The sequence below is a fragment of the Lissotriton helveticus genome, chromosome 7 (assembly GCF_964261635.1).
Source record: "Lissotriton helveticus chromosome 7, aLisHel1.1, whole genome shotgun sequence".
In the NCBI taxonomy this organism is placed as follows: Eukaryota; Metazoa; Chordata; class Amphibia; order Caudata; family Salamandridae; genus Lissotriton; species Lissotriton helveticus.
In genome coordinates this window covers 1,291,305,660-1,291,330,550 of record NC_136068.1, presented here as the reverse complement: position 1 = coordinate 1,291,330,550, position 24,891 = coordinate 1,291,305,660, and the positions used below count along the sequence as shown (strand labels likewise).

Sequence of the window (24,891 nt, the reverse complement as noted above, 5' to 3'; positions counted from 1 at the left end):
ACTTCATCTAATACACAGACTGCACATACACAACTGGAGGGGAACTCATCATACCCAAGTCACTGTAGCCCTGCATCATCTTCACCATGGTCACACCCAAGTCATTTGAGCTCCTAGTCTTTCATTTTTTCTCTTCCCTGTCCTACAAAAATAGCCTTTCATCTCATCTACAGACCGCACGGAACCGACAAAGGACTTAAGAGGAAATATGAGTCCTTATCACCTCTGCCTTCAGCCATCACTCCCACTACTTTGTTGTCCCCTGGTCCATTACACAAACACATGCAAGACATGCAAGACATGAAAGACACGAAAGACATGAGAAAAAGTAGAAGGTTACCTTCAGCTACTAAGGACATCATGTAGAACTCCAAGAAATACCAGTGAACCTACCCAGACACTTCCAGCCTCAACACATGTCAACAACTACTACACACTCTGGAGCTTGCACCTCTAAGCCTTATCAACAGATGCAAAGCCCTCATTAAGACCATCAAAGTGCCAACCCCATCTGAGAATCTCCCAACCCACCATAAGCAGACCGATGCAATGCTATAAACCTCTTCTCCTCTAAGAAAAATCAAGAAAAATTAGATCTCATATGATCAAGTCATCATCAACCACACCAGCACCTATATCCAGTCACAAAACCAAGCTTTAGAAATACCAAAACCTACATGCATGACTGAGGTTCAAGGCATTTTATAACCTACATATAGATGCACTTTACAAATATGGACTTGAGTAGGATCTAAATATTTTTTATTTAAGTTGGCCAAAAGACAAGTTACCACCCTTCCAACCTACGGCCACATGTTGCTCTGATAGTGACCCATACTGTCTTTAACCTGCACTGTATATTGTGTTGGGCCAGCAATAATCATGCAAGATCCAATAGCTAGGAACATAATATAAAAGTATGGCAAGCGTCCTGGACTGTAGGAAACAAATGAGGAATTAACAACTTTCATGGAGAAACTCAAGGCCACAGCTAGCTCATAGTGGCACATGCAAATAGAAGATTCATACAAGCCATATGGAACAAAGACTAAGATGGACTTGTAAACTCCCATACTATTTTCAAGGTTATGCTGAAAAAGCAACAGCCTTGATCCGCAAGTTCCAAATCAAGATAACTACTGAAAATAATACCGTCATATAACACACAATTAAGTGGGCTAACCGTTACCCATTATCAAAGGATTCAGACAAAACAGTTTTTTTTTTTTTAATGGCATGATTATTGAAGTTAAGTGCCACAGGACGAGCATAACCCCTCTAGCTAGCAAATGGGGCCCTGAGACAGGAATGCCATGCATGAAATGCAATCTTGAAGCAGAACCATTCGCACACCTTGTGTTTAGTGAGGGTATTTGGCAAAGTGTCCTGGCTGAGGAAGACAGCCAGGCAACAACTCAACAGGTATCCAACACAGTCAGTATGACATTTTTTTATTTACCGATTGCCTGCTGGCCTCATCCTCTTCGTCATCGCCCCTCTCCTCATCTCCCTCTAGTTTAGAGATATCATCTTCACCATAGGCCTCAGACACAAGCCCAACCTTTTCTTCTATGTATGCTTCGGACACCAAGAATCCTTTCTCTTCCAAGGGCACTAAAAAAAGAAAAATAAGTAAATATGCTGGAAAAAAGCAATGCTCCAATTTCAATGAGCTATTTACATGTATATGCAAGAGCAAATTAGACATCTGAAATCTACAGAGGAGCAGTTTCCCATAAAAATGACAAAAACATATCAATGAAATGGAGAACCCTACAACAGCCACCCACTTGCCCCCATCACAGCAGGTGCCCGTTTTATGGAAGTTATTTTTCTTGCTTGCGTACAGACAGCCGTTCCCTACACAACAACTCTGTTGTCTGGTTATAAATGCAACATTTGGGGCGTGGCTTGGCGCCGTGGGTGATGGCGGCGCCTGAGCACCGGGAGACTCACCTCTCAACACCCTCAGTTCCTGTGTTTGAAGTCCGCTCCTGCCGTCGGAACACCTCCGCTATGCTCCGGGACTCCTGAGACGTTCCCGTTGGGGCGGAAGACGGAGATAATCGAAGTTCTGCTTCTGAGGGCGCTCCGGTGCTCGCGGCCGCCATCTTGTGGGTCCCGACACGGAACGTCCTTCTCCTAAAGGCGAGTGCGTTTTGATTTCATTTCTTCACCTGCAAATCACTGAATTCTTGGAATCACCTCTGCAACCTTCACGAGGTCGACGCTTGCTGCACTGCTTCAGAGGCGATGCATATTTATGACTGACTATCTTTTTTCACAGCGCAACCGCCATTTTGTGCACCTCGGAGTACCTCTGCCTGCATGTTGATATGCTGATTTCGTTCTCCTTGCGCCTTATGGCTTTACTTGGCACAATGTAATATCTTTTGGCCACTTTTTGGAAGGTTCTCATTATTTTGCACCACCGTTTTATTGAAGAGTGGAGGCGGTAGATTACTTGCTGCCCCTACCAGTAGAGAACTTTCCATGAGAAATACCTCAACGTTGTGGAGGTTCCCTTCCTGGATATTTTTCATTTCATTGGTGATTTTGTCGCAACTTATTGCAGGCTTAGTTTTTTGGATGTTCTCCCTACATCAGCTGGTTGCACTTCTTATATGACACAACTGGTTATACAAATACACCCTAAAATGTGCTTTCTCCTTACTGGCAGCATTGCCTTGGCTGACTTATCCTCTTAACGTTCATATTGGATGTTCATGCTTAAACCCCTCCCTCATATTACTCATACTTGACGCCTCATAACTGGACTGATCTAGAAGCAGCTATAATTGCTATACAAAGTGTCTTTTTTTTCTTTTCTTTTTTTCTTTTTGCTGTCCAGTGCTATTACATTGCATTTCCTGTGCGTTTCTAAGCTTCTTTGTATGGGACGATAAAAACATATGTCTCGCTTCTCCTCCAAATCGACTACAAGGGTGGCTTTTGTTAAGAACTCTAAAGTTTTTTCAGCTCTCTCCCAGTTAGAAGACTCCCTTGCTTCATCGGGTTCGGAGGCAGCTTTGGACTCATCCTCTCAGCCATCCTCAGGAAAAACAACTGTCAAACGACTAAAGAAACATCCCCCCTCGCCGCCCAAGTCATCGTCCCCATTATCTATGGAGCTCTTATTGGAAGAAATCCGATCATTCCGTCCTTTTCTCGAGGAAATTGGGTCGCTGCGCCCTTTCATGGAGGAGACTAATGCCAAACTTCAGGTTCTAACAGACAATTGGTCCCAAATTGAAACAAGGGTTTCTTCGGTGGAGCAATCTGTCGCATCCTTTCAAGAATCTCAAACCACAGTTACACATTTGTCTTCGCAGATGTGCGCTCTTCAGAAGCAGGTGGAGGAGTTAGAAAATAGAGGCAGGCGTAATAATCTTCGCATTTACGGCCTGGTGGAAGGTCTTGAAGGGTCTGATCCGCCTGCTTTCTTTAAATCCTTCCTTCCTAAATTGCTCCACTTGCCAGAGGATACATCCCTTAACATCCAACACGCACATCGTCTAGGTCGTTTACCTACATCCCTATCCATGTCACAAAGGCCAAGAGGTGTAATTCTTTATTTCTTGGAGTACACTGATCTCTTGAAAGTTCTAGCTGCTGCCAAGGCTCTTCCTAAATTGACATGGTCTGACTCTCCGCTATTCTTCGCTCAGGACTATGCTAAAGTAACTGCTAACCGCAGGAAAGCCTTCCTAAGCATGAGAGCGGTCCTTCGCTCTATGGGTGCTCGATATGGCTTGTACCATCCTTGTTTGTTCAAAGTCACTTATAATAACAAAACTACCACCTATGAAGACCCAATGAGATTGCAAAGCTTCATCAATGCGCACCATACCTCTGCCATGGATGCCTCTGGTCCTTCGTCCTCTTCCCCTGGCTGACTTTTAATACCTTTTTGATGTTCTTTCATCTCGCTTGTTTGAATGTTCCATTGTTCGCATTGCAATGTTGCTGTTTGCTTCACGCCTCTGGCTGACAGCTGTTTGCACTAGCCAGCCTCGATGCTTGTCTTACGTTTTGTCGCAATGGTTACTCCCTTTTTGAAATTTCTTGCCTGTTTTGACTGTTTTTATTCTTGTGATGTTCTCCTACAAGGTGTGTTTCATGGTCCTTTTATAGATTACGGTTTTATGTAACACCTTATTCTTTTCCCCCACCTCTGTTTCCACAGGAACCCTTCGTTGTCTGATGACGTCTTCCCGGTTCCCTGCCCGGCTGACCTCAGTTGTGTTGCCTTGCCTACCTGGCCCCTTCCTCCCCTCAACTCCTTCTCGTATTTCTCTTTTGTAGGTATGTTTTCCTCATGTTTTTTGTACCTTCTCTGTTTTTTGTTCTTGTCCCTTTCCCCTTCCTCTATCAATCATTTTCCATTCATGCATAATAATGATGATTTTCTTTTTTCAGGTTGTATTTCCTCTCTCTTTAGCTTCGAACATTTCTACTCTTTACTCTTCCATCCATTTTTCTACAATGCTTTTCTTTTTTCTACTTTCTACTCTTTAATCTTGGGTCTTTCTCTTACTCATGCATTTATTTTCCTTGCACATTGCTTCCTTCTAGTTCAATTCACTCTTCTTCCTCTTCTTACACTTCTGATTCTTTCCTTCTTTTTCTCTGATTTCTTCTTTTTTATTTCTTATATTTTGGATTTCTTCATGCACCAAGTTATTGCTTTATTGCGTAAACTAGGTCTTTGAATATAGTTTCCTGGAATGTTAAGGGTATTAACTCCCCAGTTAAACGACAGCGCATTTTATCTCACCTAGCCAAATTAAATATTGACATTGCATTTCTTCAAGAAACTCACCTTACAGATATAGAATCTGTGAAACTTAAGAGAGGTTGGGTAGGTGAAGTCTTTTACTCACAGGGTGATGGTAAACGTAATGGTGTTGCCATTTTATGTCGCAGGTCGCTTCCTCTCACACTCATCTCTCAAGCCTCAGATACTAATGGCAGATGGAATCTTGTCAAACTATCGCTTAGAGGTGTTCCAATCTCCCTCCTTAATGTTTATGGTCCCGCAAATGGTGAACCCCTTTTTTGGGCTGAATTTTCTCCCCGCATCACCCAATTCATGGATGATAATTTTATCCTTGCAGGAGACTGCAATCACCCTCTAGATCATGGGTACTCACAAACTTTCTCTCGGGGGCCAAAATTATAGTGTGGTTTGTGTCCGAGGGCCGCACCGGTGGGGCGGGGTCAGTGGGGTAGGGGGCGGGGCTAGAGCAACAAAAAAAACTCTTACCATGAGGTTGATCACAGGTCCCTGCAGCGGAAGCCTTCGTCCACTGAGCCACCAGACCCGGCATACACACATCTCTCTCTCTCGGTCTCTCTCTCTCTCTCTCTCTCTGTCTCTGTCTCTGTCTCTGTCTCTGTCTCTGTCTCTGTCTCTGTCTCTCTCTCTCTCTCTCTCTCTCTCTCTCTCTCTCTCTCTCTCTCTCTCTCTCTCTCTCTCTCTCTCTGTCTCCCTCCTTCTCTCTGTCTCCCTCCTCTCTAGCTCTCTCCCTCTCTCTCCCTCTGTCTCACTCACTCCCTCTCTGTCTCCCTCTGTCTGTCTCTCTCTCTCTCCCTCCCTCTGTCGCCCTCCCTGTCTCACTCCCTGTCTCCATCCCTCTCCCTCTCTGTCTCCCTCTCCCTTCCTCTGTTTCCCCCTGCCTTCCTCTGTCCCCCACTGACTCCATCTGTCTCCCCCTCCCTTCCTCTGTCTCCCCCTCCCTTTCTCTGTCTCCCCCTCCCTTCCTCTGTCTCCACCTCCCTTCCTCTGACTCCCTCTGTCTCCCTCTCCCTCCCTCCGTCTCCCTCCCTCCGTCCGTCTCCCTCCCTCCGTCTCCCTCCCTGTCTCCCTCCCTCTCTGTCTCCCTCTGTCTGTCTCTCTCTGCCTGTCTCTCTCTGCCTGTCTCCCTCTGCCTGTCTCCCTCTGTCTCCCTTCTCCCTCCCTCTGTCTCCCTTCTCCCTCCCTCTGTCTCCCTTCTCCCTCTGTCTCCCTTCTCCCTCCGTCTGTCTCCTTCCATCTGTCTTCCACTGTCTGTCTCCCACGTCTGTCGCCCTCCCTCTGTCTCCCTCTCTGTCTCCCTCTCTGTCTCCCTCTCTGTCTCCCTCTCCCTCCCTCTCCCCGTCTCCCTCCTTCTCCCTGTCTTCCTCTGTCTGTCTCCCTCCTGCCTCTGTCTCCCTCCCTCTTTCTGGCTGTCTCCCTCCCTCTGGCTGTCTCCCTCCCTCTGGCTGTCTCCCTCCCTCTGGCTGTCTCCCTCCCTCTGGCTGTCTCCCTCCCTCTGGCTGTCTCCCTCCCTCTGGCTGTCTCCCTCCCTCTGGCTGTCTCCCTCCCTCTGGCTGTCTCCCTCCCTCTGGCTGTCTCCCTCCCTCTGGCTGTCTCCCTCCCTCTGGCTGTCTCCCTCCCTCTGGCTGTCTCCCTCCCTCTGGCTGTCTCCCTCCCTCTGGCTGTCTCCCTCCCTCTGGCTGTCTCCCTCCCTCTGGCTGTCTCCCTCCCTCTGGCTGTCTCCCTCCCTCTGGCTGTCTCCCTCCCTCTGGCTGTCTCCCTCTTTCTGGCTGTCTCCCTCTTTCTGGCTGTCTCCCTCTTTCTGGCTGTCTCCCTCTTTCTGGCTGTCTCCCTCTTTCTGGCTGTCTCCCTCCCTCTGGCTGTCTCCCTCCCTCTGGCTGTCTCACTCTCTGTCTCCCTCTCCCTCCCTCTCCCCGTCTCCCTCCTTCTCCCTGTCTTCCTCTGTCTGTCTCCCTCCTGCCTCTGTCTCCCTCCCTCTTTCTGGCTGTCTCCCTCCCTCTGGCTGTCTCCCTCCCTCTGGCTGTCTCCCTCCCTCTGGCTGTCTCCCTCCCTCTGGCTGTCTCCCTCTTTCAGGCTGTCTCCCTCTTTCAGGCTGTCTCCCTCTTTCTGGCTGTCTCCCTCTTTCTGGCTGTCTCCCTCCTGTCTGTCTCACTCTCTGTCTCCCTCTCCCTCCCTCCCTCTCCCTCCCACTGTCTGTCTCCCTCCCTCTGGCTGTCTCCCTCTCTCTGGCTGTCTCCCTCTTTCAGGCGGTCTCCCTCTTTCAGGCTGTCTCCCTCTTTCTGGCTGTCTCCCTCTTTCTGGCTGTCTCCCTCTTTCTGGCTGTCTCCCTCTTTCTGGCTGTCTCCCTCTTTCTGGCTGTCTCCCTCCTGTCTGTCACCCTCCCTCTGTCTCACTCTCTGTCTCCCTCTCCCTCCCTCCCTCTCCCTCCCACTGTCTGTCTCCCTCCCTCTGTCTGTCTCTCTCTCGGTCTCCCTCTCCCCCCCTTTCCCTCCCCCTCTGTCTCCCTCCCCTTTTCCTCCCTCCCAGTGCCCCAGCACATTTATCTGTGAGGGGCTGCCATTACCATAATTCCCTTAAACGGGAGTGCCTGCATCTTGTTCATTGCGACGCCAGGACTGAGAAACGTTGCCTGTTTTTAAAACAATGTGGGTTCTAAAGACACTGCCCTAAGCACTAGCGCTGCTTGTCTGAAGTACCGCAATACTTTGGCACCTTCAATTGCTTACCTGCATTGGACTGAGTGGTCCCAATACTCCTGCACTGCAGGAATTGCCAGCAATAACTTAATAATTACTCGAACCAAAACACACCAGCGCTTCAACATGTGCTGACTACAGGCAAGTTTGGAATGCGTCTACATAACTCAGAAACCTTTTGGATTTGAACACCAGACGGTGTTCCTGGATTCTGCACTTGCTGCTGCTCTCATATTTAATGGAACAAGCCCCGGTGTTACAGTCTTCTTTCCCTCCCTCCCTCTCCCTTTGTCTCCGTCCCATTACCTCCGTCACCCTCTTCACCTCACCCTGCTGTGTGTCAGCCCGGGCTGAGACAGCCTCCTGGCACACACAGCCCCACCCGAGCACTTCACAAGACCATTTGTATGGTAATGAGGCCTTGCTGTATTTAACCTCTTCTTAGACCCCTGCAGCTCCACTGTGACTGTCATTGGAATCACCCGGCGGCCGGCCCCCACAGAGCAGCAGAGTCTCTTAGACTTGCGCGGCTGCAACCAGCAGTGTTTGAAGACACAATGACATTTTTTTTTAATGCACGGGTACGATGTCTGGAAGGTCGGCGGGCCGCCAGGGAAGGCTTGCCGGGCCGCAGCTGGCCCGCGGGCCGTACTATGAGTACCCATGCTCTAGATCCTTTTCTAGACAGGAAATCTGATGCCACCTATATTCCCACAAAACCACACAAACTCTTTACTCAAGCCATTTTGCAACATAAGCTTGTTGACTCATGGCGTTTATGTAACCCGACTTTGCAAGAGTTTACTTTTTATTCCCCCCATCATCGTTCCCAATCACGTCTTGATTATATTTTTGTTTCCCATGCACTTACTCAAACGCTCCAGGCGGCAGAAATTGGTCCGATTTTGCTTTCTGACCATGCCCCTGTTGTGGTTAGTCTTGAGGTTTTACCCAAAATTGATGGTCCTAAGAGGTGGCGTTTTAATAATGCCCTCCTTCTGGACCCCAAGTTTTCCACTTCCTTTTCTACCTTTTTTGATGAATTTTTTCTTTTCAATGATATCCCACCCATTTCAAGACATACTCTCTGGAACGCTTTTAAAGCAGCTGCACGCGACTTCATTATCAGTTTTGTCGCTAACAAACGAAAAGCTGCTCGCCATTTCACCAAGAACCTCCTCCATGACATTAAAAGATTGGAACACGCCTATTTTACTTCACATTCCTCGGATAGTCTGACATCTCTGGTCGCTGCTAAACTCAAATTTAATGAAAAGTCTACTGAAGATGCTTCTTTATATTTGCTTAAATCCAGTGCTAAATTTTATGGTGGCAGGAACAAAGCTGGAAAGATTCTTGCTAACTACTTGAAGGTCAAGCATAATAAAGTAAAGATAGAATCGATTTATGATGATGCTGCACACTTACAACATAAGGATGCTGACATTCTTGCTACTTTCTCCCATTTCTATGAGACCCTATACACTTCAGACACCTACTCTTCTCCTCAATCTCTTGCTCACTTTTTCTCTACTATTCAAACCCCTACTTCTTTCCCTCTTGACCTTTCTTCCTTAGAATCTGACGTCTCACAAAAAGAATTGCTTGCTGCCCTTCAACGTTTAAAACTCAATAAGGCTCCTGGCCCTGATGGTTTTACTGTTGAGTTTTACCTTCACTTTTCAAAATTACTCATTCCAAAACTTCATTCCCTTCTCCACTCTTTTGCTGAATTTGGTTCCTCCTCTGGCACTTTCTCGGGTGCACATATTTGTTTAATTCCTAAACCCGGGAAAGATGCCCAGTATTGTAAAAACTACAGACCTATTTCCCTAGTTAATATAGACTACAAAATTTTTGCTAAGTCACTGGCGATTAGATTAGATCACTTGCTTCCCGACCTTTTAGGAGATGAACAATCAGGCTTTGTTAAGGGGCGTTACATTACTGACAACACAAGACTCTTATTTAACATCTTAACAAAATCCTCACATCTCCAATACCCCCTTGCGGCAATAGCCTTAGACGTTGAAAAAGCGTTTGATAGGGTAGAATGGCCTTACCTCTTTCATACTCTTAATTGGTTTGGGTTTGGCCCTAAATTCGTTTCCTTAATTTCGTTATTATACTCCCGTCCACGAGCTGCAGTTTTTGCCAATGGCCAAATTTCTCCTTATTTTGATCTTGGTAGAGGTGTTCGTCAAGGATGCCCTCTTTCACCTTTTCTATTTAACTTGGCCCTGGAACCCTTTTTGTCCAAACTACGTCAAAATCCTGATATTCACGGTTTTCAGACTAAGGATCTTTCCATTAAGCTTGCTGCGTATGCAGACGACATTTTACTTTTCATCTCGAATCCCACTGTTTCCATCCCCGCTTTTTTAGCAGAAGTACAGCATTATTCCTCAATTTCTGGCTATAAACTTAACCATGATAAATGTGAAATTCTGCCTCTAACAAAGTTCACCTTTAAGACTGACTTCAGCGCCTCCAATTTCACCTGGAGTTCTTCTCATATTAAGTATTTAGGATTGCATATTACCCCCTCCATCCCTGATACTGTTTCCCTATGCCTCTCCAAGTGTATTCAGAAACTATCTGACCTTACGGCTAAGTGGCACCCTCTTTACCTGTCCTGGTGGGGTCGCTTAGATACTATCAAAATGATGCTATCCCCTGTTGTTCTCTATACTCTCTCCAATATTCCCATCGCCATTCCAGCTAAGTTCATAAAAAAAAAAATCAGTTTTGTCTTCCTTTTTATGGCATAAGAATAAACCCAGAATGTCTCTTGCTAGACTCACTCGTCCTGCTTCTGAAGGTGGTGTTAATTTTCCGAATTTCCTGGCCTATCATAGAGCTTTTTTGTTGCGTCAATCCTCCTTTTGGTTACAAGATCCTGATTCTTCTTGCCCATTGTGGACTAAGGTGGAGTGCCTTTTTCTATCACCTTTCTCTTTTGCTGAATGTATCTCCTTTTCACGCAAACCCTCCTCAATTCTTACTCCTATACATAAATTTACTCTCAAACTTCTCTTATCCTCCCATCCTTCTCCTCCTGTTTGTGTTACTGATTTCCTTTCCTCCACCATTTGGCACAATAAATACCTTTTAATCCGAGGTAAACCTATTTTCTGGAAATCTTGGAGAGCCAAGGGTTTGCTTTGGATCTCACAATTGTTTTCACAATCCACTTTCTTGCCTTTTCATGCCTTTCGCTCCACTTTTGACTTACCCCTCTCTTCTGCTCCCCAATATCTCCTCCTTAAAGCATCAGTTATGGAGGCCTACAATAAACTTCCCAAATCCCACCCTTCTTCCTCTTCCTCTAATCCTACTACTCAACTTCATTCTACTCTACTAACCCTTCCAAAAGCTTCTGTCCTATACAAACACTTTCACACACACACTCTTCCCAGACTCAAAAGCACAGTGGAGGAGTACTGGGAGAGTGATCTTTCCTTGTCTTGGCCAACTTCTTTTTGGGATAAGATCTGGACGAAGATTCGTAAAACCTCCAGAGCTGCTTCTCTGACGCAATCTATATTCTTTATTTACAATCGTTTATTACATACACCTTCCACCCTTCACAAACGTTTCCCTACTACGCCAGACACATGTTGGTCATGCTCTTCCCCTAATGCTACTTTGTTTCACATGTTGTTTCTTTGCAAAGAGGTGCATGCCTTCTGGTTACAAGTTTGGGCTCAAATTAATGTTATCTTTTCCACCAGCATTCCATTTTCACACGCACAAATCTTTTTGGGAAGCCTCTCCCCTTGTTGGGATCAGATTGACCTTAATGTTCGTATTGTTGACTTATTATTAGCAGTTGCTTTTCAACAAATTACTGTCAACTGAAAGTCTACGTCCAATATCACTTTCAAAGCTTGGTGGTATAATGTTTGTCACAACCATAGACTTGATAATGCTTTTGTTTTTCCTGCACAGTTGGCAGCTAAACGTGCTGAGTTATGGCTTCCTATTACGTTGTATTTGGATAATTGCACAACCCGCTCCTTTCGTCCACGACCTGCTCAGCAGGAGGTTCCTAAACCCCCCTGATACCCTTTCCATTTCCTCATGTTCGGCTAAGCTGTTTTACTGCATAACTCTAATTGCATTTGTTTCTATTACTTTTATATTATAACATTTCTTTTTTACCTATTGATACCCATGATTAATTCCTTATGTTTCAAATTGTTCAATTTTATATTACATTGTTTTCCTTCCTTTTTCTTATTTAATTATCATCTGTTTCCCTTTTCCTTCCTATCCCCTTATTGTTTTTCCTCACAATATTATGTTCCTTGTATTATTAACTTGTATTCCCTTTAATAAACTTATTTTGAACTCAAAAAAATAAATGCAACATTTAGTGAAATGCATCATACCCTCCGGCAGAAAAATTATTTTACACTTAATATCACCCATCAATGCAGTATGAACCTAGAGAAACGAACAAACATACGTATTTAGATCAGAGCAACGTTCTATCATGAATAAGCTCATTGATGTCCGTTTGCTCTAAAGATGTGAAAATGTCCACATGAACAGCCGACTTCCTCCTTAAGTCAAAGCATCATTTACATGGTTAAGATTAGACAAAAAACAGATCGTTTTTCTTTCCGCAGCAGAGGTTAGTACCAGTGATAATGGATAGTGGTTGTCGATAATCAGGCATTTTTTCCATTTACAACTATGTCTATAGCCCGCTTTAAGCTTTAAAATGCCTGTCTTCTTGGTGGAATAACAAAAACCCATCTCCTTTTAATTAGCCAAAAACGTGATACCTGCATCTCTACAGAAACATGGAATTCTCATAATTTATTAGCTAATGCAATGTCTTTTGTTCTCGCCAATGTTGTATGTGAATCACAGCAGCACATTACGCTACAGGACACACGCTGACACTGATGAGGGCTCCTAATACTTTCAGCAGCCAGGAGACTATGCGCATGGGCCTCATGATCAATCACAGTTTAATTCACAAAGTGGGCATGCCTTATTTGATGAGATATGGCAAACAAATGTGACATGAGAGGGCTGAAACTGGAAGACTTTACCACGGGCACAGTCAGTGGTAACTGCTGTTTGGTACTATGGCACCCCAACCATATGGCACATGTAGGTTATCTGCATATGTGAAGGAATTCTGCCTGATGTGTTCTGGTGCATACAGCCACAGCTTAGAAGTTTTGTAGTGATCAAGGCGCTAGCCAACTATATTAGATGCTGTGAATCTATTCAAGGTGAAACCTGTAGAGTTTTGAGGAAGAAAGCTAAAGGGCCGTACTCTCCAGGGCCATAGGGCTGCCAATTCCCAATACAGGATAATCCAGAAACAGAGATGCATTGGCAGGCAGGAGAGTGAAGGACTTCATCATAACGTGAGATTCCGGAGACATGCACGGAGTAGGAATGTTAGTTTAGGACATCTTCAAAAAGATCAGGAAGTATGTAGGACCTCGATACCTATCTCAGACAAATTTGCCAGTAACAATGGGCAACAGGAGCTGTCGAAATGGATACAATTACTATTTGCCTGTCTGAAGACAGAAACCGATACATCGGGCTAAAGCTGCTCTGATTTTATGGATGGTTATACCTGGATTTAGGCAGTTATTTTTTATTTTATTAAAATTAGACATATAACATCTATACATATAGGAGTTGTCAGCCAGCCCTCTTCATCCATTGGTCTTATAGTGTGCAAGTCACATTTTCCTTCCACTACAGCATACAGTGAGGGACAAAAGGCCAGCCCTCTTCAGTTACTGGCTGACTTCAATGGGACAGCCTTCTGCCCTTTAAGAAGGGCACATCCCCCAGAAAGTAGTTCTCTTAAGTGCTAGGGACAATAATGGCAATTTTTTTTTTAGAACGAAAATATTTTTGTTTTTTGCCAATTTTTTGTTCTTAAAGATTGACGAGGACTCAGCAGCTTCCCCAACAAAAAAGTTTTGCAAAAAAACATGTTTAAACAAGATTTAACAAAATAAAAAGGCAGGGAGTCGACGCCAGACTAACAAGCTTTGACAATGCTTTTTATATAATTTAGATGGGTAGGATGTGGCCAAGTGCCCAAATACAAAGGTTGCATGACACTGTATGCTTAGTTAATGAGTATTTTTGCCCCACTTTAGAAAGTGCTCAGTTGGTGTTGTAGCTTGCAGTACATTGCCAGATTATTAGCCCAAGTGGTACAAAAGGGGGTGGTGATGGACGGAGCATCAGAACCAATCAAACACTCACACCCAATCAAAAGATCTGAGTTTGATCCATCACCGTTCTTTAGCCCACTCTGCCACCCCAGTTCAGACATGGCTATATGCAAATCAGTCTGACCCTGTGCCTCATGGGAACAGTCCAGCCCGAACTGCCAAGCCATGCCTTCCCTGGACCGGAAACAAGCTTCCGAGGAAACACTCACACCCAGTCAAAAGATCTGGGTTTGATCCATCACCGTTCTTTAGCCCACTCTGCCACCCCAGTTCAGACATGGCTATATGCAAATCAGTCTGACCCTGTGCCTCATGGGAACAGTCCAGCCCGAACTGCCAAGCCATGCCTTCCCTGGACCGGAAACAAGCTTCCGAGGACCGGTTTCTGGCATTCCAGCCGTCCTCAGCCCGGCTTGCTTGAATCCAGTGGCAAAGTGAGCAAGGGACTCACGTCTGAGCATACCCTGCCACACTTATGGCGGCCAAAGCGGTACAAAAGGGGGTGGTGATGGACGGAGCATCAGAACAAATCAAACACTCACACCCAGTCAAAAGATCTGTGTTTGATCCATCACCTTTCTTTAGCCCACTCTGCCACCCCAGTTCAGACATGGCTGTATGCAAATTAGTCTGACCCTGTGCCTCATGGGAACAGTCCAGCCCGAACTGCCAAGCCATGCCTTCCCTGGACCGGAAACAAGCTTCCGAGGACCGGTTTCTGGCATTCCAGCCGTCCTCAGCCCGGCTTGCTTGAATCCAGTGGCAAAGTGAGCAAGGGACCCACGTCTGATCATACCCTGCCACACTTATGGCAGCCAAAGCGGTACAAATTCCAGATTATTAGCCCAGGCCATACATAAGGAAAAGGGAGCCAAGTGTAGAAGCATAGGGCGAGTAAAGGACGCTAACTATTAATTCATACTGTCTCAAAGTAATTCTGTAATTCCATCACCTTATGAATATGACAGCGGTGTAACCACTCTTTTCTAGTCCTTTTCAAATGACAGTCATTTGCTTTAAGAGCTGCAGCAGAGGGCCTATACTTGCAGACAGTCACTATAAAAATGACGAATTAAATGAAGTTATATCAAGTGGGCACAGCAAATTTCACCATCCATTCATGACAAGAAAAACTGAACGGGATTCACTGCGATGGGGTCTGGACGATATCATGGCGTGCCTAAGTGGGTAGTGTGAGCTCTAGCTATGAAGATTCATACTGGTATAGATCTGCGTCCCTAAGTTTTGCTGGAGAGGGTCCCTGGAGGAGAAAAGCAACAGGACCGGCAGTGAGGGAAGATCAAGTACTGGGAGGTGGCACCAGCAGCACAATCTGGCACAAATCAGATATGCAGGCGGTGGCGGCTGTTGGTCTAAATGGCGTCTGGCCACAGCCAGAGGAGGTGGACCAATTCAGTGAACGGGACCAGAGCGGTGAGGACGGGAGTCAAGTGTTGAAAGGGTGGGGAAAAGATTCCCCATCCAATGCAAACAGGGTGCCCCACGTAAGTGATGGGGAGTGCATGCATCCTCCAGCCCTCTATACGCTCAGCCAATTGCAGGTTCCCTGCAACGTAGTGGATTGCCCATGGACAGCACAGGCCTGCAGGAAACCCAGAGGGTGAGGGAACACATTAGTTCCTTTAGGCTTTGGAGGCGCTGGACACGTTGCTGAACGGCAAACAAGGGACCAGTTTGCCACGCTGCTTTGCCTCCCTTGGTATCAAATGCCTGAAGGTGTCAGTGCCTCACAATAGTAGATTGGGGGGCTATCTGTGACTCCACAGTAGTTGGCCCATAGAAGTGAGTGTCCCAACACGAAGAGGGACAATGGTTGGGGGAAGCAGAACTTGCCTGGATTCAAACAACTAGAGGAACTCAGAGAGCCCATCCGAATATTTTACATTATCCTCCTGTCCATGGACGGTCAGACACCCCGCTAACTGGGAGGATGACGCTGCACAAACAGACAGCCTGCCGCTATGAGTCTCCGACCCCGAAACGCGCTCTTAGTAATGAGAGCAGCGATCCTGATGATGCAGGCAGGGTCAGACCTGCGATTGCTCTGAGAACACGAGCTGGGCACAGATCCTGTTGTCGACCAGCCCAGATTGTGCTGAGCGGGTTCTCCACTAACCGCTCCTCGACGTGGTATCCCAGTAAGGTAGACTGTGTGATTGGCTTGGTGCGGCTGCCTTTGGACCACAGCAGTGAGCTCTAGCCTGCCGTGGGTCATCACCCCACTGCCCTGGATGCCTGGGAGGAGCCACAGTCCCGCAGCTGCCTCATGCGGTCGGCTCTCCCCAGGAAGCACCGTTAGGACGAGCTGCCGGATCAGATGCCATGGGGCTTTTACTACTTAGGCCTGTCTCTAATAACAGCCCGAGTTCCACTACGAGCCTGCACCTAGATAGGAAGAGTGTGAAGCACAGTGCACGGCGTTGAGATTTGGCAGGGGCCTACTGCCCTGATATCACTCTTTTATTGTGAACTCATTGCCGCTGGAGGCCTGCTGACCTGAATGGAAGGAGTGGGAGGCCCAGACAACCTCCTCCTTGATGCCACATTAATATACAGTAGATCCGCGCCCGATCGGCAGTGGAGTTTGACCTACCTGCCCCGGCACGGCCTTTCACAGCACAACGTGGATTTGAGGTACCCATAAATTGGACAGACCCCACAGTACTATTCAGTTCCAACCATTAGGTGATGGAGGTGCTGATCCTCATGGGCAAAAAAGATCGCAGGCCAGGCGGCAATAGAGTATTCCAAATTCCAACTGGTTAGATGCAGCAGTTGACTCTCTAGCCCCCCTTAAAGAAATTTATGTGGGAAGAAAAAAAAAACACGTCCCCCCTGGTTCTCAGAAAGACTCAGGCTACTTAAGTAATCTTGTCGTCACCAAGAACGCATCTAGCGTAAACAGTATAACATAGCAGAAAAAGCCTAGTATAACGCTAAGCTTGCAGAATATAATTTAGCCACCAGAGCAGAAAAAAACACCTTCTATACCCAGATGACATCAACTCTCAAGTCCACTAGAGACCTAGTCAGGCAGGTCGACAAACTATCAATCCTCTCCTCCTCGGCAATCAGGAGAGCACACAGGCTTCCTGTGATGGCTTGGTTGACTATTTTCACCCTAAAATTGCTAAAATATACTCCTCATTGGAGAAGAGTAATGCCATGGCCCCCAATCGAGGACCAAAATACTAACCCTTCATCTTCTAGCCTTCCCTAGTGTCTGTGAAGCGACCACTCCCTTACTGCCTTTCTTCCCCTCTCCAATGACCAGGCCGACCTTCTTCTGGAAGGGATTAAATCTGGCTCCCCACTAGAGTCATGCTCCCCAAGTTGATGAGCATAGATTGGGAGATTATTGTTCCCCATCTAACAGAGACTCTGAACCTAGCCATTAATTCGGGATGCTATCCACTGGTCTGGAAAACTGCGGTCACCAAGCCTTTATTAAAAAAAAGACAATCTTGACCCCACAGTCTTTAAAATCTATTGACCGGGGGCGTGGCCAGGATGGTGAGCGGGTAGGACATGTGTTGCTTCGTCTCTCCACCCGCCGATGCCTGATTCGTCCCCAAAATAACAGCTAATTCCCCCTGAAGCGGCCAAGCGGTAGCGGAGCTGCTCCCCAGCCGTCAGGAGGCTTTGTTGAGATGATTTAGCGGCTGGGGGCTGTACTTTGATCCTCAATGGTGGCAGACGGCGAAGCCCGCTGGAACCCAAGACGGCGGCTGAACTCAGAGTCGCCAGAGCTCGGTGTGAAGATTTGCTGTGCCGGAGCTCGGCCATCCCCATACCGGGAAGTGAAGACGATTCAGGCGGGTGGAGCAGCACTGCGGAGATGTTTTAGCGGTCGGGGGCTGCATTTTGACCCTTGCTGGTGGCATACGGCAGAGCAGGCTGGGCTCTAAGATGGCAGCCGGATCCTGAGCGGTGCCAGAGCTCAGTGTGTAGACCCGCTGCACCGGAGCTCGGCCAGCACCTTACAGGGACGCTTCAGGCGTGCACCTGAAAACACCGGTGAGTGGCGCAGCCTTGGCAGACCTTAGGCGGGCCCCCAGAGGGACATCTGAAACAGCTGGAGATGGACGGGGGCCGCGACGTGACGCTATAGCCAGAGGGACGCCCTGCAGGCAGCTGCATCATCCAGGCCTGACTGGCGGTTCTGGTCAGTGGTGGGCGGCTGGGAGTGCTCCCCGAGGTGTACCGGGTGGCGTACTGGTGCTGCGGCCTGCCCGGAACTCCCTCCTGAACAGCGTGCAGGGGATGCGCGTGGATCGGCGGAGAGCTGCTGGCTCCACATGAAAGCAGTAAGAGGAAGCAGACGCCAAGCGCGGGACTCCGCGCATAGGTTCCCGGACTTGTCGGCGGCCCGCGTGGGTCTTGACTGTGGCTGGTGGAGCGCCAGCGCATCACGAGCCTGAAGGAACGTGCAAGGCAGCGGCCTGGTGTAGGTGAAGGTGAGTCGGGGGAAGAAGGCACGAAGCGGAGCATCCCCCAGTGCAAGTCGGCTGGCGCTTTGGAGGAGATGAGATACCCACCGCTCATTGACCTTCCCTTAACACTCTCTGTGGAGGAGGTGTATGTAGGCCCAGAGGGGCTCCACCAGCCATGTAGGTAGACCGCTCAGCACTGGAGATGACGCATATCTCCTAGACCTGCATCAGAGGGCATAGAGCATGAAGCGAAGGGCCTTGGCATATTCCCCTAGTTGGAGTCACTTAGGGGGCTCGCAGCCCCTTGCCAGTCAGCTGTTGGCCTTTCTGGGGTGCCTTCCCCCACAGTCCGCAATATAACATTGTGCTTAGTCCAGAGGAATGATAGCATTGATATAGTTGGATCACCTGTGTATCTGTTTGTGTTGTATGAAAACCAATAAAACTAAGTTTATAAAAAAAAAAACCATTGTGCTTAGCTTGCACAGAGCTACGGATCGACCGCACCCAGTGAACTCTCAGCTGGGGTGACGTCATGTCTAACCAAAGGGGGAGGAAGGAACGTACATTGAAGGAAATGCTCACCAAGCGCCCTCAGGCTGCTGCAGGCCATGACGAGGAAGAAACTCCCATCACCAAATCCTTCCTGGAGTCATTATTCAACACTCTTCGCGGCGACTTTCACACCCTGAAAAGCGAAGTAGCGGGAAAGGGTGCGTGAACTGCGGAGGGAGGCGGACACTCTTGCCGGCAATCGAGGACCAGGAAAGGGCCAAGGATGTGATTGTCACGCAAGTACAGCAGGAGGTGACCCGTTTGAGGGATCAACAGCTTGACCTGCAGGCTCACGCTGAGGACCTTGAGAACCGACTTCCGACTTTCTAGAGCCCAATCAAGCCGGCTTTCGCCAGGCGTACTCTACCGATTCGGTAATCCTAGCGGTCCTGGACACCATGAGTTCCAATGCCGACAAGGGCATACATCAGGCCTTGGTGCTCCTGGACTTGTCGGCAGCGTTCGACACGGTGGATCATACCATCCTACTACACCGTGTCGAACAGGCCGGCCTGAGAGGCACAGCTCTTGGTTGGGTCAAGTCCTTTCTGAATGACCGTTTCCAGGCTGTTATGCTTGAGAACTTTACGGCGCCCAAACTCCCCACCACCTGCGGCGTTCCGCAGGGCTCATCGCTGTCCCCCCTCCTGTTCAATCTGTACTTCAAACCGCTGCTGCATTCATTAAAAAACAGGACGGTTACTATATACAACTATGCGGACTATCTGCAGCTTATATTTCCCCTAAACTCCCCAGACTCCGTTGAAGAATTTCAGGCCACTATGTTGCACATCCAAGGGTGGATGGAGACGAACCATCTAAAGCTCAACCCCGGAAAGACCGAGCTGGTACTCCTGGGTAAAAGTGCAACCAGCTGGGGCCCTCATTTTTGGCCGCCCTCTATGGGACCCCCCCGTCTCCCTCTCCATCAGTAAAAAGTCTTGGGATCACCCTGAACACCGATCTATCATTAAAAAGTCAGGTGTGAACTGTGATTTCCTCAGGTTTCTTCCAGTTACAGAAGATCAAGAAAATTGCTCACGCATTCCGCTCTCATCCAGGTGGTAATTGCCTTGGTCCTCTCCCGTCTTGACTTTTCCAACTCCATCTATCTGGGTATCCCCTTGGCCCTTTCCAATCGATTGCAGATTGTGCAAAATCAAGCGGCCAGACTAATATTCAAATGCAATGGCAGGAGCTCGGCGAAACCACTGCTAGCCACCCTTCATTGACTACCTATAGCCCAACGGGTAACCTTCAAGGTAGGCTGCCTGACCTTCAAGGCTCTTCACGGAAAAAGCCCCAAGTTTATAAATCATCTCATAAACAAACACGAACCGACTCGTAATCTCCGCTCTGCCCACCTGTCCCTCCTCACCTTGCCCCTCTTTAAAAAGAAACGCCTCGGCGGATGCCGCTTTGCTTATTTGGCCCCAAAGATCTGGAACTCGTTTCCCCTTTCACTTCGGAGCTGCACCAATTTAATGCAATTCAGGGGTGCAATGAAGACCTGGTTATTGAAACAAGCACACGGTTAGGATACTGCTCACCATCTTCCCTCTTCTCTAGCGCCATGAAACTCTGGGTGCCCGTGCGCTATACAAATTACGAATAACATTAACATAACCGCTCTCGGCGGAAAAACAGTCAAGGCCGGGGGTACCATCGGACGCAGAGAGGACCGACATCACCGCTTTCCTGCAGGGACTGTTCCTCGACATTCTGGCAGCACCCCCAGAGACGGAGATACGCATCGATAGAGCCCACAGGATGGGCATGCTACAGAGAGTCAATGCCATAGGACATTCTGGCCTTCCTTCCGGGCTATCCTTTAAAAGAACGCATAATCAGGGAAGCTAGGTCAAAACACCCTGTCCAATACCAGGGTCTGACTATTACCTTGTATCAAGACCAGGCGGCCAGCACCTTGCAGAAACGGAGAGAATTCAAAGACGTCAGAGCGCACCTCTGGGACAAAGGGGTGGCGTACTCCTGGGGGCACCCCTTTCGTATTATCTTCAAATGGCAAGGACGATTGCACCAGATTCTGTCTCTTTTAGAGGCGTGCAAGCTGTTGGGTCTGCCACACCAGAGTCCTGTGACGGAGAGTACACCGGATCGTTGCCAGTCCCCGGCGCGTTGGCAGACAGTCGGGAGGAGACGCTCTGGGGTGGCTGCCCGAGGGTCCGATCCGGAGGTGTTAGCACAGGAACGAAGAGAGGCAATCGAAGCAGTCACAACAGACAGCTTCCCTCAGGAAGACTCATCAGGGTGCTTGAGGTCCTGCCTGGGTTCCTGTAACAATGAGGCTGGGGGTGAGGAGGAGTGGCGCGGAGGGTTTGGCTACATCGCCCATGCCACAGGATGTCCCGGACTGTCTTACTTTACCGGATGTGGTGTGTGCGGGACTGTGACAGGGGGGATTGTTTTGGGAGTTGGGGTTGGGGTTAGGGAGGGAAACTGGTTTGCTCAGGGGGAGAGGTTGAGTTCTCAACCGTGGTTTCAGGAATCCCAATTGTGCGGTGGAGCCCGGGGTTTCTTCCACCACCTAGCAACGCAGGCTTGGGAGCGCTCCGTTTAATTGCCCAACCATGCAGGACACTGAAAAACTATCCTCACACTTAACGTCAAATGTCTCAATAGCCCCAATAAGAGGCGAGCCATTCTATCCTACTTATAGAACACGGGAGCGGATATCTAACTGCTGCAGGAAACTCACTTGTTAGCGCGTGATTGGCATAGGTTACAGTCCAAGACGCTCCACTATCAATATCTCTCCTCTACAACTGATAACAGGGCGGGGGTGGCGATCCTGGTAGCGAGGAAGTTTCGAGGTTCGGTGGGAGATAAAGTAGCAGAAATTAAGGGACGGCTACTCGCGCACCGTTTCTGGATTAAAGGCCTCGCTCTAATGATCGGAACAATATACGCACCGAATGCTGGCTAAGAGGTGTTCCTTAGAACCGCCCTTTCAAAAGTCTTAGAACCAAAAGACGGCTTAATTCTGGAGGGAGGCGCCCTGAACTTAGTCATTATCACAATAGCGGACATATCTGCTAGTCGACATCCGGAGTGGTGGGGGAGAGGGGTCTCGGGAGAGGGTAAGAAGTGGTTGGCAGAGAGGGGCTTGATTGACCTATGGCGAGCATCTCACCCTCGGTCCGCCAAATGTTCTTATTACTCGCACGTACACCTTACTTACGCGAGATTAGACCACTTTTTGGGTTCCGCGGAGGTCCAAGCGAAGATTAAGGATATTTATATTACAGTGGCGGCCTTGTCAGACCATGTTGCGGTACTGGTCACATTAGGGGTCCCTCGCATAACCCTGCCTGCCAGGACCTGGAGACTGCGAGAGACCATGTTTCATAAACAGACGTATCAAGGATTACCTAGAGGATACACCACACACTTCTGTAGCTACACTTTGGGGGGGGCGCTCAAATCAGTAGTGAAGGGGGACCTGATCGCTTTGTCAGCGGCAGAAAATAAGGAGCCCGAAGCTAAAAGGGAAGAACTTACGGCCCAAGTGCTTGAGCTGGAGAGAGCCCACTGCCGAACTGGAGTCCCCCCCAGGATTTGGCGACAACTGAAGAATGCGCGAGCCCTGCTGGCAGGGCTTGACCTGAACAGAGCAGAATATGCGGCTCTTCGCCTAAAGCATTCTTATTATATCGGAGGGGACAAAACATGCCGGGTGTTAGCTAGCAGGTTGAGGGCGAAGACACAACAGGGCAAGGTTAAGGAGATCACCGACTCGGAGGGATGTGAGATCACTGATGATATGGGACTAGCACAGGCTTTTCGGGATTTTTTGCAGCTCTTTGAGGAGGAGATGGGGGGGTGGGGGCAGTCATCGTCTGCCCATCAGATAGACGCCCACCGTCATCAGGTACGCAAACAGCACTGACCCAGTCAAATGGCGATGCGCTTGATGATCCCATACGCATCGCGGTAGTGGTAGGAGCCATTTCCCGCCTTAAACTCCTGAAAGCTCGGGGACCGGATGGATTTTCGGATGGGTTTTATAAGAGGTTTTGCGCAGTCTTAGCTCCAGTACTTACCAGACTCTTCAACTCCTTTACGGGCCCAGGTACGATCCCTTCGGAGATGCCGATGGCCTCACTAGTGGTACTACCCAAACCGGGTAAGGACGCTTCCAGGTGCAGCTCCTACCGGCCCATCTCATTGCTTAATGTTGATCTAAAACTGTTAACAGGGATTTTGGCAACGCGCCTGGGTCCCCTCGTGCCGGGCATAATTGACCCAGATCAGTCTGGTTCAGGCCCGGCAATGTAGCAACAACACAAAACGTATATTTCGTCTTATGGATAAGCCCCATCGCACTTAAATGCTCTTCTCTTGTCGGTGAACACCGAGAAGGCGTTCGATCGGGTAGATTGGCGCCTCTTGAACAGAACTCTGACACGCTTTGGGGACAGGTTCCGGGCGTGGATATCGAGCTGCTACACCAACCCCAAGGCGGTGCTCAAGGTAAATGATGTAACTTCCACACTTTTTGCGATACAGCGAGGAACCAGGCAGGGGTGCCCGTTGTCCCCCCTTCTCTTCGCCTTTTATATAGAACCGCTGGGTGCAGAGGATTAGGGACAATCCGGAGATAAAGGGCATCCCATTTGGGGGAGAGCGGCATACCGTTAATCCATATGCCGATGATGTCATCGCCTCCCTGGAGTCTCCAGCATGCTCGGTCCCTGCCTTCTTGCAGGAACTGGAGGATGTTGGTCAGGTTTCGGGTTTACAAGTTAATATTGGGATGTCACAGTCCTATGGTTTCGGGAGGAGTGCTCAGTTCTATCATCTGGAATTAGACGATACACGGGCATACCCATTTATTCTTCCATTCCCTACTTGGGCATAGAGCTTGCGGCGCCAGTGTCCCATAAGGTTCATCTTAACTGCTCTACATATTTACAGCGCTCTACTAAAGAATTGAATGGCTGGAAATGTCATTCGCTCTCTCTGCTGGGCAGGGTAGCAGCGGTCAAGATGTCGCTCCTCCCTCGAGCACTGTACCTCTAAGAAACAATTGCGGTCTGGCCACCCCCGGGCATACTACAAGTTATATTGAGAGCTAATAATCAATTCATATGGGGAGGGAAGCGAAACCGGCTGCTCAACAAAACTAAATAAATAAATAAATAAATATCTGAAGCCGGACGAAGGGGGCATGGTCATTCCCAATGTTTTCGAATATTGCCGATCAGCAGGCCATTTCTTTGACCTTGAGGGTATCATCTAGATGATATCGATGGCCTTTTTGATACTGAACTTCCGCATTTCCCTGCTTACATAATTTTGGGACTGCCCAACCCCATAACATAACCACTCAAGTCCAGGCGGGGCAGGTTGATGGGGATAGCTTTGGGAGCTGCCACGCACAACATCCTATCACATTGGGGCTCACCTTTGAGACCGACATGATTGGGGTGGCTACATAAACTATGGTATGTCCTAGGAATGGAACGTATACAGGCCTCTCTTTCCAACACAATGCCAGCTTCTCTGACACTTGGCAGCCACTGATTGCTTTATTCTCAACGGAAATGAATGAGATTACATGCCCTAAACATCTCCGCCTTCTCCAGCTTACCAGCCTGGACCCCCACATCATAACATACAGAGACTCATACAGGACTTTCCCTATCACCATAACACATCTCTGTACACTAGGAAGGCACACCAGTTCAGGGTGGGAGAGGGTGTTGGGGTCTGAGGGGGGGGGGGGGGGTTCTTTCACTTTTCTAAACGGCAATACACTGACATTCCTCACTGTTCGGCTGCTTGCACGACAATTAGTGCGGCAGCTCCGGGGGCTTTTGAGGCAGCTAGGTAATTCATAGATTCAGGCCAACAGTGGGGGCTTTTCTTCGATTTGATATGCATGAATAGTATGTTTGTCCTCATTGGAAATGTTTGTACTCCTTTTAAAGCAAATGCCTATAAAACAAAGTTAAACCTAAAAACTATTGACCAATCTCCCTACTCCCTGTACCAGCTAAGATTTTGGTGGAACATCTTAACTCCCCATTAAGTACGTACTTGAGCAACATCATCTTCTTGATCCTTCCCAGTATGGATTTAGATCTTGCCATGGAGCAGAAACGGCCTCAATAACTGCATATCGATATCATACGTAATTC

General features: G+C 48.3%; 1 protein-coding gene across 2 annotated transcripts in view; it reads right to left on the bottom strand.

Annotated features, from left to right (window-relative positions):
* Positions 1-24,891, bottom strand: part of SAP30BP (SAP30 binding protein) — a 356,156-nt gene that overhangs the window by 274,967 nt on the left and 56,298 nt on the right. For both annotated transcript variants that reach the window (XM_078654538.1, XM_078654539.1), the window contains exon 2: positions 1,460-1,614. In XM_078654538.1, the coding sequence (XP_078510664.1) occupies positions 1,460-1,614 (155 nt within the window). The remainder of the gene's footprint in view (positions 1-1,459; positions 1,615-24,891) is intronic.